Genomic DNA, 15,228 nt, shown 5'->3' with positions numbered 1-15,228 from the left:
TTATTATTTGTTTTTTGGATTAGTTCTAGCTTTGCTCTTGCTCTCAATAGTATTTCACAATCCAAAAACCTTTTCCCATTTTCCATTTGAGCTCTCCTTGGTTAGTAACAAGTTATCTTCTTGTACTACTAACTCCATGTGTGCAAATTCCTTATAGAATACCTTGTTATCTTGCAATGTTCCTTTTTGTTTATTGAATTTAATTAGATAAGATAACATAAGATAAGATAATGATATTAATGTCCAACAAAAGACCAAAAAGAGGTCTATGGGACTGAAAAGATTACAACAGTGAGGTTGACACTAGTAGGAACACACAGGTGTTCGAACAAAAATGAAAACAACCAAAGTAATAGCAACAAAGAACAGAAATAGAGAAAGCGCTAGGAGTCTTTCTTGGGCAAAAATAAATCAGTCAATGAATTATACATATGCCTATGTGTTGAGGCACTGCACTATCTCTGGCTTCTCATAGAGGAGTGACGCTGATGCAAATAGTCAAAACGGTATCTGACACATCTGGAAAGCTCGTTAGACCGAATAGAGTTGGAAGATCTTTTCACACCACGCAAAGGAGATAATGGTGTAAAAAAAACAGTAATGAGCTGAGTAGATGAGTGCCGGTGGGGAAGCAGTGTTTGGATCGTGCTATCATGAAGCATGGTGACCTCATGAAGATAAAGTGCAAGACATCTCTGATCATAATAGCTGAAAAGTCATGGAGAGAAAAGCACCCCCTGAACAAACAAAAGAATCTCCCTCTAATCTCATAGTAAATAGGACATCGAAAAAGGAAATGAGCCTCATTCTCCACCTCCCCTAAAGAACAGAGCATACAGATCCACTCCCCACTATCCATATGATGATCAATTTGAGCTTGAATACGGTGGGAGCCAACTCTGAAAGAACCTAAAGATCCACAGGGCATGAGACCACCGCCATGAAAGATAGCTAGGACGAGCAATAATCCCATTAGAAATCTCTAAAAAGTGCTCCACATAAAAAGACATATGTGGGCGTAATCCACCAGGAGGGTTAACCCAGGTAGTAGTAATGTAACGTCTATAGATATCAAGACGAACATGCTCATTTAACTGTTGCCTAGAAGGTAGAAGATGAGCAGGGACATCCAATGAGAACTGTAAAGGGGGGAGACGATCAATGTCAATCCTAATCAAACTCAGCAAAGAAGAAACCTGTGCATACCAACAACGTGCAGGAGAACCAGACTCAACATCCGCAATGGAAACAGAAGAGCAATAAGCTAAATAGGAGTAGCGGTTCTGGTCCCTAGTAGTATCCGTAGACCCACAAAGACGATGAAGGAACCAAGCCAAATAAAAAATGCTTGTGACTCTGAAAGGATGAGCACCAAATTTAGCAAAAATGACATTGTGAGGAGTAAACCTGTGACATCTGATGATGCGCCTCAAGAACAAAGTCTGAACCCGCTCAATCGAGGTCCAGTTTGAGCAAAGAAGAGAAGGGCCCCGAACCACAACACCATAACGAACAGTCGGCTGCACAAGAGCGTCTAAGAGAGATAGCTTAGATGAGGTATCTTGGAAGTGATGTCTAAAACATTGTTTCTCAAGCAAAGCAAGAGAACCCATACCCTTATTAACTTTGGGCCGAATAGCTGGTCTCATACTAAACTGTAGATCGGAAAACATGACCCCCAAATATGTGTAGGATGAAGCGAGCACAATCTCCTGACCCTGAAAAATGAAGTGAAGATGAGAAGTCTTTAAACAATTAAAGACCATGACCCGAGTCTGGAGAGTAAGCAAGGAGAACCACATCATCCGCAAAAAGAAGGATAGAAATCAAAACCTGATGAAGAAAACAACCATCCCTCGGGAGCGAAGACTTCAAGAGGAAGTCCTCAAGCTCATCAATAGATAACCCAAAAAAAGTAGGAGAGAGGACACCCCTGCTTAACCCCAATGGTGCTATGGATTGGATTCGAGAAGCCCTCAGGAGTTCAGAATCTGCCAACCACAGTCTCATACAATCTCATAATAGCAATACGTAGCATCTCAAAAATACCAATCTCCCTAAGTCTCTCAAACAGAGCCACCCTAGGAACAGAATTGAAAGCTTTGCGAAAATCAACAAAGCAACAATAGACCTTTTCCGATCTTTGTCTGGCCTCCTCAATAATAGCCTGCAGTGTGAAGATATGATCCATAGTCTGATAATCCGCCCGAAAATTGGCCTGCCCTCTAGCCCTACAGCCAATCCTGTTGAGCTTTGCAGATAGCATAACATTAAGAGTTGTCGCATACAGTTTTACAAAAGCGTGCCCAATCATGATGGTTCTATAGTTCCCCAGATTTGAGATAGGGCCGGTCTTGTGAATGGGATAAATCAGATGCCTAGACCAGGAGGTCGGAAACCAAGTATGAATCATTAAAAATAATGGAGAGATAGGGGTCCAAAATTGAGGCACCGAACTTGAAAAGCTTAGCCTGGAAACCCTCCTCATCAGAAGCTCTACTACACTTCATGGATCTGATAGTCTCATAGATGGGGGAAGAGGTGAAAAGGCGGATGAAAGGAGGCAAAGAGGGGTGAATGGAAGGCTGCTCAGGAATGTCATAAAGAGCCATGGTGTGCAAGGTAAGGGAGTGAAAGTCGAGGGTGGAGGGCAGAGGGGTTTGGGGGAAAAGAGTGCGCCAAAAAATCTAGGGATTGCGGATCAGCATGGAGCAAAGAGATTTACACTTAGAAGCAACAAAATTGCGCTTCTTATTCCAAAGAAAATAGAGATAAGACAAGTGAATACTGGCAAAGTTAGTGGAGTGAGCCTCAAAAGCAGATCGCATAAAACGATGGAAAGATTTGCAGTCCGAATCAAACCACTAGTTCATGGGGCAAGTATTACGATGCTTGCTACGAAGGAGCAAAGGGGGACGATGAGGAATGTTATTAGAGAATATAGAGGAATGGTCAAAAAGCATGAAATTTCAGTTGGTCATCGTGTGTGTGTCCAACTCCCACCCCCCCCCCCCCCCCCCACACACACACACACACACACACACACACACACGGGTTGCTGCTGTGTGGAGTTGCTTCTGCAGATAATGTATTATATTCCATAATATGTATCCGGCTAATAATATATTATTCCATTATATCTTCTAATGATTCATTTGAAAAAATGATTTGAATGCTGCATAGCATCATATAAACAACAAAACAGCCAAAAACTTTAATGTCTTTTAAATCATAACTGATAAATATTATTTTTATCATTAAATTTCAAGCTCAATTTTAAAATAATAATATCAAGTTTAACAATTAATTTCAGCGTCAATTGAATTTCCTAAACCATCAATTTTATCATCATTGATGTTAGATGATGTAGGAACATTTGAAGTATCACAAGCAATGGCGTTGTTGCTTACACTAAGAGTGTGCTTGCTTTTGAAAACTTCGAGTGCAGTATGTTGGGAAGTGGAATCATTCAAATCAACATGTTTTGGATCTATTACACAACTTCATGTCCCCTTCCTTGTAGCCAGGTTGTTTGTTAAAAGAGGTGCAAGCAGGAATGCGCACACACCAAGCAGATTGAAGCAAACGTGTGGAATACACTTCCTAACATTAATCTAGTGGAGGATCTATTGCATTTATATACAAATCCTAGACTTTATAGAAGGAGAAACACATAAAAAAAAGAGATAATAAACATACAAATAGATAAAGACATAAAAAAGAGAGAGATAATAAACATGCAAATAGAGAAACACAATAAACACACAATATAAGTGGGGAAAGCCTTTTTGGGAGGAAAACTCCACACTCCAAAAGCCCAGTTTTTTGTATTTCCAATAAACTAGTCAGTTACAATACAATATCAATGCTTAGTTTCTTCAACACGAGCATACAATCAACCATCCACAATCTGGATTGATTCTCGCAGCATAACACTTCACTTGCAAAACATAACATGTATAATGCTTTCCAAGACAACATTATATAGACAATTGCATTAGAGAAGGAAGCTAGTAGATGAAGACAAAAGAGGGGCTTGTCCAAAAACACTTGACACATTTCCAATCATCTGTACGTATGCAAATGATACATGCACATCATCTTTGGACTCGTTGAAACCTCCAATGTTGGGCACCTAAAGTTTGCTATGTTTAGCTTTGAGAAAAAGCTCTCACACATCTTACACTCTGATAAAAAAATTGCAACTGCCAGTGCTCATAGCTGTAAGAGAATCTGTCATAATTGGCTATTAGCTGATTCAGCAACTGCCTGTCATTACCGAACTTGGGTGCGTAATTTCTCCATACAAAGGTGTTTCCAAACACGTTAATTGCTATGTTTAGCTTTGAGAAAAGCTCTGACACATCTTACACTGTGATAAGATAAGATAGGATAAAATAAGATAATAATATAAATGTCCAACAAAAAAACAGAAAGGTTTATGGGACTGAGCATACAAACAGAAGAGCCGGCCATACCAACAAGACAGACGACCAAGAAAAACAAGGTAAGAAGTATGAGTCCTTCCTTGGTACAAAGTAATCAGAGACAAAAGGATATAACTGTGGACGATTCAAAGTCTTTGATCTTCACTGAGATCTACTGGAGGAATGCTGCTGCTTGAAAAGACTGGTACAGTGCCTGACTGATCTAAACAATTGCAACTGCCAGTGCTCATAGCTGTAAGAGAATCTGTCATAATTGGCTATTAGCTGATTCAGCAACTGCCTGTCATTACCCAACTTGGGTGCCTAATTTCTCCATACAAAGGTGTCTCTGAACACGTTAATTCTGTTAAAAAATCTGTTATAAAGCTGTCAAAGGTAGGTCTATCATAATGTCTGTCTTAAGTTTATCATTCCATGACACACCACTTGCCTATTGATAATCCAAGGTTCTGTAAGTGAGACTTCCACTTCCTCATGTGAGGACACAGTCTCGTGATCACCTTCCCAGTAGGATGACAAGTCATGTGATGTCCCTTTCTTAATTTTCCCTAGAATCACAATTGTAACCAATTAGGGTTGGAGTCACATCTTACTACATAAAATATCTTTTTAATTACTTTGAACTTGGATTTGATTCTTGCAATAATAGCATAAAAAACATGATATATATATATATATATATATATCCATTATTAGGATTAGTCCATAGCACATGATATTTGTATAATATCTATGCTATATAGCATCAATTCAAGCACATTAAGTTGTGGGAGAAGAAACATAATAGGTCCAACTGAGGTCATCCCACAATAAGCCCAAGAGGAGAACTTTCTTTGCCTTGGCAGTAGGCATCATGGACATCAGTCTAGGGTATCCTACCTAGTGGGGTTCTTGTACCCGCTTCCCCAATCCCACTCATCTTCTGGAAAAACTCATACCCTTTGTTGATGTGTGTTTTGTGACCGCTCCAACATGCATAATATAATACTAAGTATCCTATCCTCACTTGAACAAAGAAATCTTAGATGCTAAACAATTTGGCAATATGTGATCAACTATGATGACCTCAAGGTTTATAATGTAAACTAGTGACTTCATGTTGGATACAATTTAATTTAATGATGTGATATGCTGATAATCAAGAGGGGACTTACACTATTCATTCATGAATCTATCAACTTCCCTACAATGGCAAATGGTTTTCAATGTAGACTCTTCAACTAATTGTAACTATGTTTTTAAAAATATAGTGCAAAAAGAGATTGAGTTTAGAAATCTAGTTTTCTACCAATGCAAAAAACTATTGATGATTGCATGAAACCAAACCAAACTTTTCTTTTTCAACTAGAACAACTATGCAAAGTTGATTCAAATCTTCTAAGGAAATGCGAATAATTGTAAAATCACTTATACACTTTGACACCATAAGACATGCGAATCAATGAGCAGAAAGTAATGGAAGTTATGCTTTGAAATGATTTCAGTCTAACCTATAAATTTCTGACAAAGACCCAGAAATCTTCACAAAAAATTATCAAAGTATATGTATAAATGTTGATCCGACCAAAAAATAAAGGTTTTTTCAAAAACCCTAGTCAGCTGAGAAAAATATCTCAAAAAAAGGCAGAAATCAGATAATAAAAGGTTGCAGGGTTGTATAAATCCCTAGAATCAGAAGAAACAACTCCACAATTTGGAAAATAATTGCAGAGAATACAAGCCATAATGAGCAGAGAAAACATGAAGTTTGTGTCAAAAAATCAGGAGAAAACACGAGTTTTGCAGCCATGAAAACCTTGTCTTGCAACAGAAGCAACCAATGAACAAGCTATGAGCACCAAGAAACTTGCGACACTGGCCGTGAAGACAAAACATCCCGTCAGGTTTGTAAAATGTGGGTAGAAAAGATAATTCCCGTCGCTGTTGAAACGACAGAAAAAACTCTTTGTGTGGATTGCAGAGAAAAAATGTGCTGATAATAACTCAAAAAGCCCTGTTGCGAGCATGAAAAGAGAAAAGACAACCATAAGACACGACAAAACACACTTTCAAAAAAGAATGGCTGTCAGTGTGAGCAACCGGAGGAAAAGCAACAGGTTTAGATTGTGAAAACGGCACCTTCAATCTGGCTGCAACCAAAAATACCAAACGAAAAAGCCTACTCGCATTGCAAAAAAAAGAATAAATATCTCTTCCTATAAAAAAATTGTTTTTGAAAACATTAAAAGAAATTCATTCAAAATTTCTTAGAAAAACAAATTTAGTATTTTTGCTCTGATACCATGTTCTGTTAAATAATTGAATGAATGATCAAACTAGCGTTTACAGGAGATACAAAGACAATGTTTCTACTAAGAAACAATTGTAAATTCGAAACTATATAATTTTTACATAAGTTACAGTATTGATTATTACATAAGAAATACTAACGATATTATTCTAATAAGTATCTCCGAATATCCTTGTGGACTGCTTGATTTGTGTGTTGTTTATGTTTTGGCTAATGTAGATAGTTTAAGCCAACACATTGAAATATTATTACATGTTATTTGATTCTTCTAGTTTTGAAGGATTGTCGTGGCATTGCAATTATTGGAATTCCATACATCTGCTGCATCTTGTAGAAAAGAGGAAGGAAAGGAATGGAAAAAGGAGTATTTCTAATGTTATTCTTAAAGGTTTTGAAGAGTTCAAAGCAAGGATTATGCCATCTTTCTTAATCAGCTGGGCGATGTTTTAGTGAATGCTTGAATGTAAGTTAGGGAATCATTCTTATCTGTGTTGCTACCATGGAATCTTGGATGCTACCTAATTCTTCTTGCTTTTTACATAGCATTATTATTTTGCTTGTCTCAACTACTTTTTAATGGGCTTGTTTCTCTTCATTCAAAAAGTAGCAACTACTTAAAAACATTGACATATTCACATAGAATATGCACAGACCATTCTTGTATTCATGGTGCAGAATGTCTATCTACAAGTATAGGTACTGCACACAGATGAAAGAAACATTAATGCTTTTACAATCTTCATATGCAATTTATTATCTCCATATAACATTCCCTGTTTAAATTGTAGGAGAGAGCCTAACGCTTATTAATTTGTTACCTATTAAATGGGTCAAAGCGGAGGTTGATTTAACCCCCTTGCCTGCTTGGAACTTTGCATTATTCATGGAGTGGATAATACAGATTTAACTAATTACCCCATACATTGTTTCATCTTTCCTTTTACTCAACCTTGCACCTTTTGTCATTAAATACAACTTGCGCAAAATTAGGGCAAATATAATATGAGACTAGCTTGTGAATTGATTGTCATGTTGTTTATGCTTATGCTATATTCATTGTGTGTTGGTAACATGAAATCTATAGGGAATGAATCTGCTATATTAGTTGAAGTGGGTCCTCGACTCTCCTTCATGACAGCATGGTCAGCAAATGCTGTGTCTATATGCAAGGCCTGTACATTAACTGAAGTCACTCGCATAGAAAGGTCAAGACGGTACCTGCTATTTCTGAATTCAGATTCCAGTATTTTGCAACAGAGCCAACTTGATGATTTTGCAGCAATGGTGAGTGACAATTCTTTTGTTTTAGCATCATTTGATATCATTGTTTGCTTTTTGTTCAAAGGTACTAGTAGATGTTGCATCAGTCTGGTCAGTATTTATTGTTAGTAAATTTGAAGAATTGATATGAAAGAAATGGGCCAAAATTAGAAAAATGTACTATTACAACTACCATACAAAAGAAAGGACAACAGGCTCATTGCGAGCTGCAATATCTCTAACTACTACAACTTTATTTAATGAGCTACCCCTAATTACTCTAGTTCATCAAACATCAAAATATGAATGCAGTTTATTACATATTGTTATATTGTAATCTATTAATGCCTAAACTAGAAGGATCAGGGTTTCTAGTCATTGAAAAGGGAAGGGATATCTACAAAGCAACATTTGTGACAGCAGACACATGAGATAGGTTGAATAAAGAATATAATTGATATGCCCTGCTACAAAGTCATCAATTTCTTTGCCTATCTTTAGGGTGATGATTCTAGCATGGTACAATCATCATTGGGATCTCTTTCAAAGTACAATGAGGCCTTCAATGCAATATTAAGCTAATGCTATGGAGACAAGATCTCAATCAGAGATTAATTTTGTATGTGCTGAACCTTAGTGGAAATGGAGAGACCTTCAGTTTTGTATTAGTGATACACAAGTGGAGAAGTATGACACAAAGGTTGATGGCAGATGCATTGGAACAACACATGAAGTAGAAGGTACATTTGACAATGGTGCTACATTATTGGCTTTTTCCTTGATCTCCTGCGTTAATTATTTGACTACAACTCTTCTGGTGCAAAATGCAGAATAGGATTAGTACTCTGTACAAGCCTAGTCTAATTCCTTGAGCAATTAATTTATCCCATCTGTCATAAAAAGCAATGCATTTTGTCACATGAAATTGATTTAGAATGTTAGGTTTTTGTAATTTTGACTTTTTAAAGAATTAATTTTTGCAGTTAGGAGATTTCCACAATCCATGAATTATGATGATGTCTAAAAACTTTCTACACAATCTGACCCAGAAAAACAGCTGCAGAATTAATTTATGTTCAATTCTGGAAATTACATAACATTTTGTGCCAAAGGCTTCATGCCATTATTGAGTGCAATTCTTACATTAGCTTTCCCATTAATTATATTTGACTTGCCATCATCAGGTGAAACAAAATCCTTGTTCCTATCATCAACAATAAAATTGACATTCTTGTCCTTTCTATAGGTGAACTGCTTAGATGCCTCTAAATCAAAGAACCAACCTTTGCGTTTAACATTATGTGAAGGAACCATCAATGCAGGCTTTTAATATAGTCTTCCTTAGCTTTATCTTTTTTCTCATGGAATATATCATAGTTTTGTTTCTTGCAATCATTCCTCACCTGCCCAAATTCATGACAATAAAATTTTTTGGTTTCCAAGAGCTTGCCAATTCTCCAACAGGATTCCGCAATCAATTCTGGCCAATGAATGAGAATCACCTTGATTCTCCTACACTTTAGGCTCCGCTACACCTAGGTGGGTAGACCTTCACCTCAAACGGTGACTGCCCGGGTAAAGGCTTTTTTATGGCGAATTTAAGCTTTGGAGTTCTCTAGCTGACAAGGTTCTTTAACTCAATTAATATGGTGTTATTTGATAGTTTGAAATAAATGTTTTGTATAAGATTTTTAACAATGGATTTGAGGTTTGTAAGAAGGAATTTATAGATTTTTTGACTTCAAATATAAATCCAATATTTCAATGATAAAAAGACCAATGCTTTAGCTTATTCGGGCAACAAAGTCAACTACAATGAAGATTATGATTTACAACTTTTTAATATTCTATGCACATAATCTATAAACAGTTTAATAATCAAGACGCAAACTAGTCCAGATTGCACTTTAACTCCTAAGGTCGGGGAGACAAACTGCACACAGATTCGAAAATAATTAAATATTTCACAATTGTAACATATCAAATTACTAGATTGAAAAATAGATACTTAATTCTAAAATTTGTAACTTGTACCAAACAACCTAAAGAATGTAAAACAGTTAGGAAAAGTAATACACATAACCATATTACCGAAATAAACATCTTTTACACCTTGCAATCCGTTTCATGTGAAAGTAACTGAGTTAATATTTCAGAACTGCAATAATTAACTAACTGATTTCTATAACAATTCAAGAGAAACTAAATCATTCCAATGTATTCTACGAATTATATGATAATGAACTTGCAAGATAGGATCTAGAAAAACATACTGAATCTAACTGAAAATATCTGAAGGCGTTGTTCAAGCCTCGACATTCTGGTAAGAGGAGAAGCATTGACATAGGTTTAACCTCCCAACCACAAACCTTATAAATCCCCATACAATCTTTTAACAAGAAAGGCCCTCCCTACCCCGAGGTTAGGCTTGGGGCACTATAGTCTAGCCATCCGAGCATACCGGTGTTTAGAATGTCTGCTTAGTAATAGGCGGGCATGCCTGATTAATTGGCACCACCGACATCTTGTGATCAAAATAGGCAAGCATGCCTCTGAACGACCTTGGCCAAGGATTTACATGGGTTTGTAATACCCGATCACCATTGCTCGACTTGACAGCATGATACATATTTGACAAATATGGGCTTACTTGGATGTTCTTTTGGAAATAATTATAAAGCTTATCATGTTTACATATATTGAAGTTTTGATTTCTGTTACTTTCCCTTGCAGGGATTCCTCCCTCCTCACCCCCTTTCATTGGGTACTCCAGCGAGGGTGAGTCCTTGGAGAAAGTAATTCTGATATAGATCATCTTGATTAATCATGGATTCCTATCCATTGGCGGGTACACCGTGAGTAACAATCTTGTGTAATGATGTAATTTAGTTCTTGCAACATGCCAGACTTATATTTCTGTATCACACTTCAGTACATAACTTGTGGCAAAATGAAAGGTATTGCAGATGTAAGACAGAGAAGGAACACAGACCACAGTGAAATTTACATATCCTCTATGTTGGCCTTCTCTTGAAAATTAACAATTTCAAAGATTTTGAAACAGAGAGACCATAGAGCATAGACATAGAACATAAATCAGGTGCATAGATATTGAACATAAATTCTAATGCATAGATATAGATCATAAAATCGGGTGCATAGATGTAGAACATAACCTGATTAGAAGTCTCTTGACAGATTGGTCTATGCTTCAACCGCACGGCTTAGAGCCAATTTTCGCTAAGAATGAATGAGAAATGATAAGGAAATCCAGTGGTTTGAATTAAGAAGTATTTCGTTCAAAGGGAGAAGAAAGAATGATCGTCTGAAGTCAGACGTGCTATGTTATATCCTTGCCTTGGCTCAAGTGAGCCGCGGCCTTGATCGTCCGCTTGCTCAAGGTGATAGTTTTCAAGACTGTAAAGTTTCTGCAAAATTTTGTTATGGATTAGACTTAGATTGTATCTTTACTATGCTTGCTGTAGATAATCTTCAATATATAGTTTGGAATGAATGGAGAAATATAATTCTGGAAATGCTTTTAACTTCTGCAAGTTATCTTAGGGCAGTATTGATTAAGGAGCAGACTTCTGTTATTTGTGTGTCCTTAACCTTCAACCACAACCTACCTAAATACCATACCAAAAGGGCATTTCCCTTGAAGGGACATGACCCTATCTGGGTTGACCTAGAATGCTTCCTCAAGATTGCCGCCCAATCAAGGTAAAGAATATGTAAATACACTTAACTAAAACTAGTTAAGGTTAACACAGTTATCTACAAGAAGGGATGCTGATCATGTCTAGAGAGAACAATATAAATCTTAGGCGTTTCATAAGGTATTTCAAGAATGCTAAGGTTTGTGCGATCTGCACATTCAGATCAGTATGTGATCAGAGAGAACATATCTAGCATCATCAATTACGATGAATAAGCATAGAATGATACTCTATATCTATCTGAAACTTCTTCTTAGCATGTGGTATTATTGAACACATGATCCTATGTCATATTACTATATCTGTGATATGACACACCACTTATACCAGTGATAACAGTATTTCAATGAATACAATATACAGGATAACATCCAGGGAATAAGTAAATTCTTCATTTATCCAAGCTGTGACTCATAGGTACTAGTATTCCTATATCACAACATGATCCTGAGTTAAGATCTACCAGAACATAGGATAAACTCTGGAGAATAATAAGATTCTTCCGTTGTCTAAATTGTGACTTGTAGGCATAACAATGTCTACATCACAATGTGATTTTGAACTCATTTAGATCTGACAATAGATCTCTATTGTGTAGCACATTATCTAAGAGATCATCATCTCTCATAATGTCTTTCATACAAGTGCTCAGTATCTCAGAGATCGTCACCTCTTAGATAATGAATACAAATGCTGGAGCACATAACAGTCAGTAGCTTGACAATAAAATTATTTTATCAATAATTTAAAGAATACAAAACTATTAGAATTCAACCATACCAAGTCTTTTCCTGAAGTGATCTATCTTCACTCGAGAGAGAGGTTTGGTAAGAATATATCTTGTCTGATCTGCAGTACAAATGTATTCTAATTTTACAGTATTCCTATCTACCATATCTTGTACATAATAGTAAGGAATTTCAATACGCTTGGACCTGTCATGGAAAATTGGATTCACAGAAAGCTTGATGGAACTCTGATTATCACAATAAATAATCGTAGGATTCATGACTTGACCTAATAATCCCACAAGTAACTTTCTAAGCCAAATTGCTTCTCAAGAGGCCATTGCTACTGCAATGTATTTGGCTTCTGTGGAACTTTGTGTTACTAAAGACTACTTTCTTCATATCCATGATATCATTGCTGATCCTAAACTGAAACAACATCTTGAAGTACTTTTTCTATCCTTAACCTTCCACCCCAATCTGAGTCTGGGAATCCATGTAAATCTAAGTAAACTTTCTCATAGTTGAGCCCAAGGTTAAGAGTGCCTTGTAAGTATCTCATAATGTCTTTGACTGCAACTAAGTGAATCTCATTTAGTTCACAGATAAACTGACTTAAGGCATTAACAACATATCAAATATCAGGTCTTGTATTTACTAAATACATAAGGGACCCAATCATCTGTCTGTAGAGAGTAGAATCTATGGAAGGTGATTATGTTGTTGCTTCTTTATGTTTATGTAAATTAGACTCCATTGGAGAAGACATAGACTTGCAATTCCACATTCCAAATCTCTTTAAGATATCTAATGTATACTTCCCTTGATTAAGTATAATGCTGTTAGAATTCTGCCGTACTTCCAGTCTTAGGAAGTAATGAAGGAGTCTCAAATCTTTCATCTCAAATTCTTTGATTAGATCTTTCTTGCATTGATCTATGAGATGATCATCACCTATTATTAGTAAATCATCAACATATAATATCAAAATTACCATACCATCTTTATCTCTTTTATAATATAGATTTGGATCAGCTTCATTTATGGAGAATCCTAAGCCGGTGAGATACTTATCAATTCTTTCATACCAAGCCCTTGGAGCTTGTTTAAGCCCATAGAGAGCTTTCTTGAGCCCACAAACAAACACTTAGGATCATGAGTTTTAAATCCTTCGGTTTGCTCTAAATATACCTCTTTTGAAATCTTTCCATTCAGAAATGCTTTTTTTACATCCATCTGATGTACTTTCCATCCCTTCGATGCTGTAATAGCTAGGACTGCTCTTATAGAGGTGTATTTGGCATCAAGAGCAAAGGTTTCTTCATAATCAATCCCTTCTTTCTAAGAGAATCCCCCGACTACAAATTTGGCTTTATATTTTTTAATGCTACCATTAGCAACATTTTTTATTTTAAATATCCACTTGGAAGAAACAACAGATTTTCCTTCAGGTCTTGGAACAATTTCCCAAACATCATTCTTCATAATGGATTGGTGTTCTTCCATCATAGCACCCTTCCCAGCTGTATGTTTAATAGCATCTTAAACATTGGTTGGTTTTGATTTAGACAAATCATTCATGTTTGCTGTATAACTAGAAAATCTTTTGGGTCTTTTGCTTTCTCTGATTGTTCCCAATGGTGCAGAGAAGTCTTGTGCTTCCTCTATTGTCTTAATGGCTCAAAGTGGTCGTTTCTTAGAATTTTGAGTTTCTTCAAGATTGAGATTTTCAATTTCATCTTCAATTTCTTCAATGTTCTCTCTTTGAGACTCAGATTTAGAATTTCTTTTAGAACTAGGTAAGGGAGATGGATCTTTAGAACTTAGGGCTCTTTTGAAAGCTAAATCTTTTTCAAAAATTACATCCCTACCAAGTTCAATATTTTTCCAACCAGGTATGAAAATCCTATGTGCTTTAGATGTTTCATTATACCCTACAAAAATACCTTTCCTCTTGGAGGGTTCTGACTTAGTTCTCCTTTCTTTTAAAACATGTATATATACTGGGCACCCAAAAATCTTAAGATGACTTATATTGGGTAACCTTAGTAAAGACTTCTTCAGGAGTTTTATCTCTAATGTAGGAGTGAGGACTTTAGTTTTGAATATAGACAACAGTACAAGAGGTTTCTGCCTAAAGATAATATTCTAGATTTTGATCAAATATCATAGCTCTTGTAGCTTCTATAATTGTTCTATTCTTCCTTTCTGCTACCTTGTTTTGTTGTGGGTTATAAGGAACGATATACTCCCTCTTAATTCCTATTTCTTTACAAAACTCTTTAAACAAATATGAGGTGTATTCCCCTTCATTATCAGTTCTAAGAGTTTTAATTTTATGTCCTAATAAGTTTTTAAGTTAAGGTTTTAAATTCTTTAAATCTCTTTAGGATTTCTTCCAATTCTTTGCATTTTAAGAAGTAAATCCAAGTTTTTCTAGAGAAGTCATCTATAAAAAGTATATAGTACCAGAATCCAGCAAGAGAAGGAACAGACATAGCTCCACATAATCTGAGTGGATTAATTCCAAAACACTGTTAGTTTTTCTAGTGCTATCATGAAATGGACTTTTGGTGTTCTTACCTAGAGCGCATCTTTTGCATATGCTTGAGTAATCTTTTAGTTTAGGTAAACAAATAACTATCTTCTCCATAGTTGATAAGGTTTTGAAATTTAGATGTCCTAACCTTTTGTGCCATATTTTAGTTATATCAGTAGCTTCATGAATTAAGACTTGAATAGGCCGACTAGGTTCTTAATTTAATTCATACAAGTACCCTTTT

The 15,228-nt window shown here is 36.1% G+C and overlaps 1 protein-coding gene across 1 annotated transcript in view; it reads left to right on the top strand.

The window, feature by feature from the left end:
- Nucleotides 1-15,228, top strand: part of LOC149554881 (putative phosphoribosylformylglycinamidine synthase, chloroplastic/mitochondrial) — a 308,229-nt gene that overhangs the window by 19,226 nt on the left and 273,775 nt on the right. Inside the window, exon 6 of the mRNA XM_089828894.1 lies at nucleotides 7,823-8,022. Coding sequence (XP_089685020.1) covers nucleotides 7,823-8,022 — 200 coding nt within the window. The remainder of the gene's footprint in view (nucleotides 1-7,822; nucleotides 8,023-15,228) is intronic.

Source organism: Cupressus sempervirens, chromosome 5 (assembly GCF_028749045.1).
Source record: "Cupressus sempervirens isolate cs-2001-9-10 chromosome 5, ASM2874904v1, whole genome shotgun sequence".
Taxonomy (NCBI): Eukaryota; Viridiplantae; Streptophyta; class Pinopsida; order Cupressales; family Cupressaceae; genus Cupressus; species Cupressus sempervirens.
The sequence above is the reverse complement of the archived record's forward strand: the minus strand, read 5'-3'. Positions and strand labels throughout refer to the sequence as shown.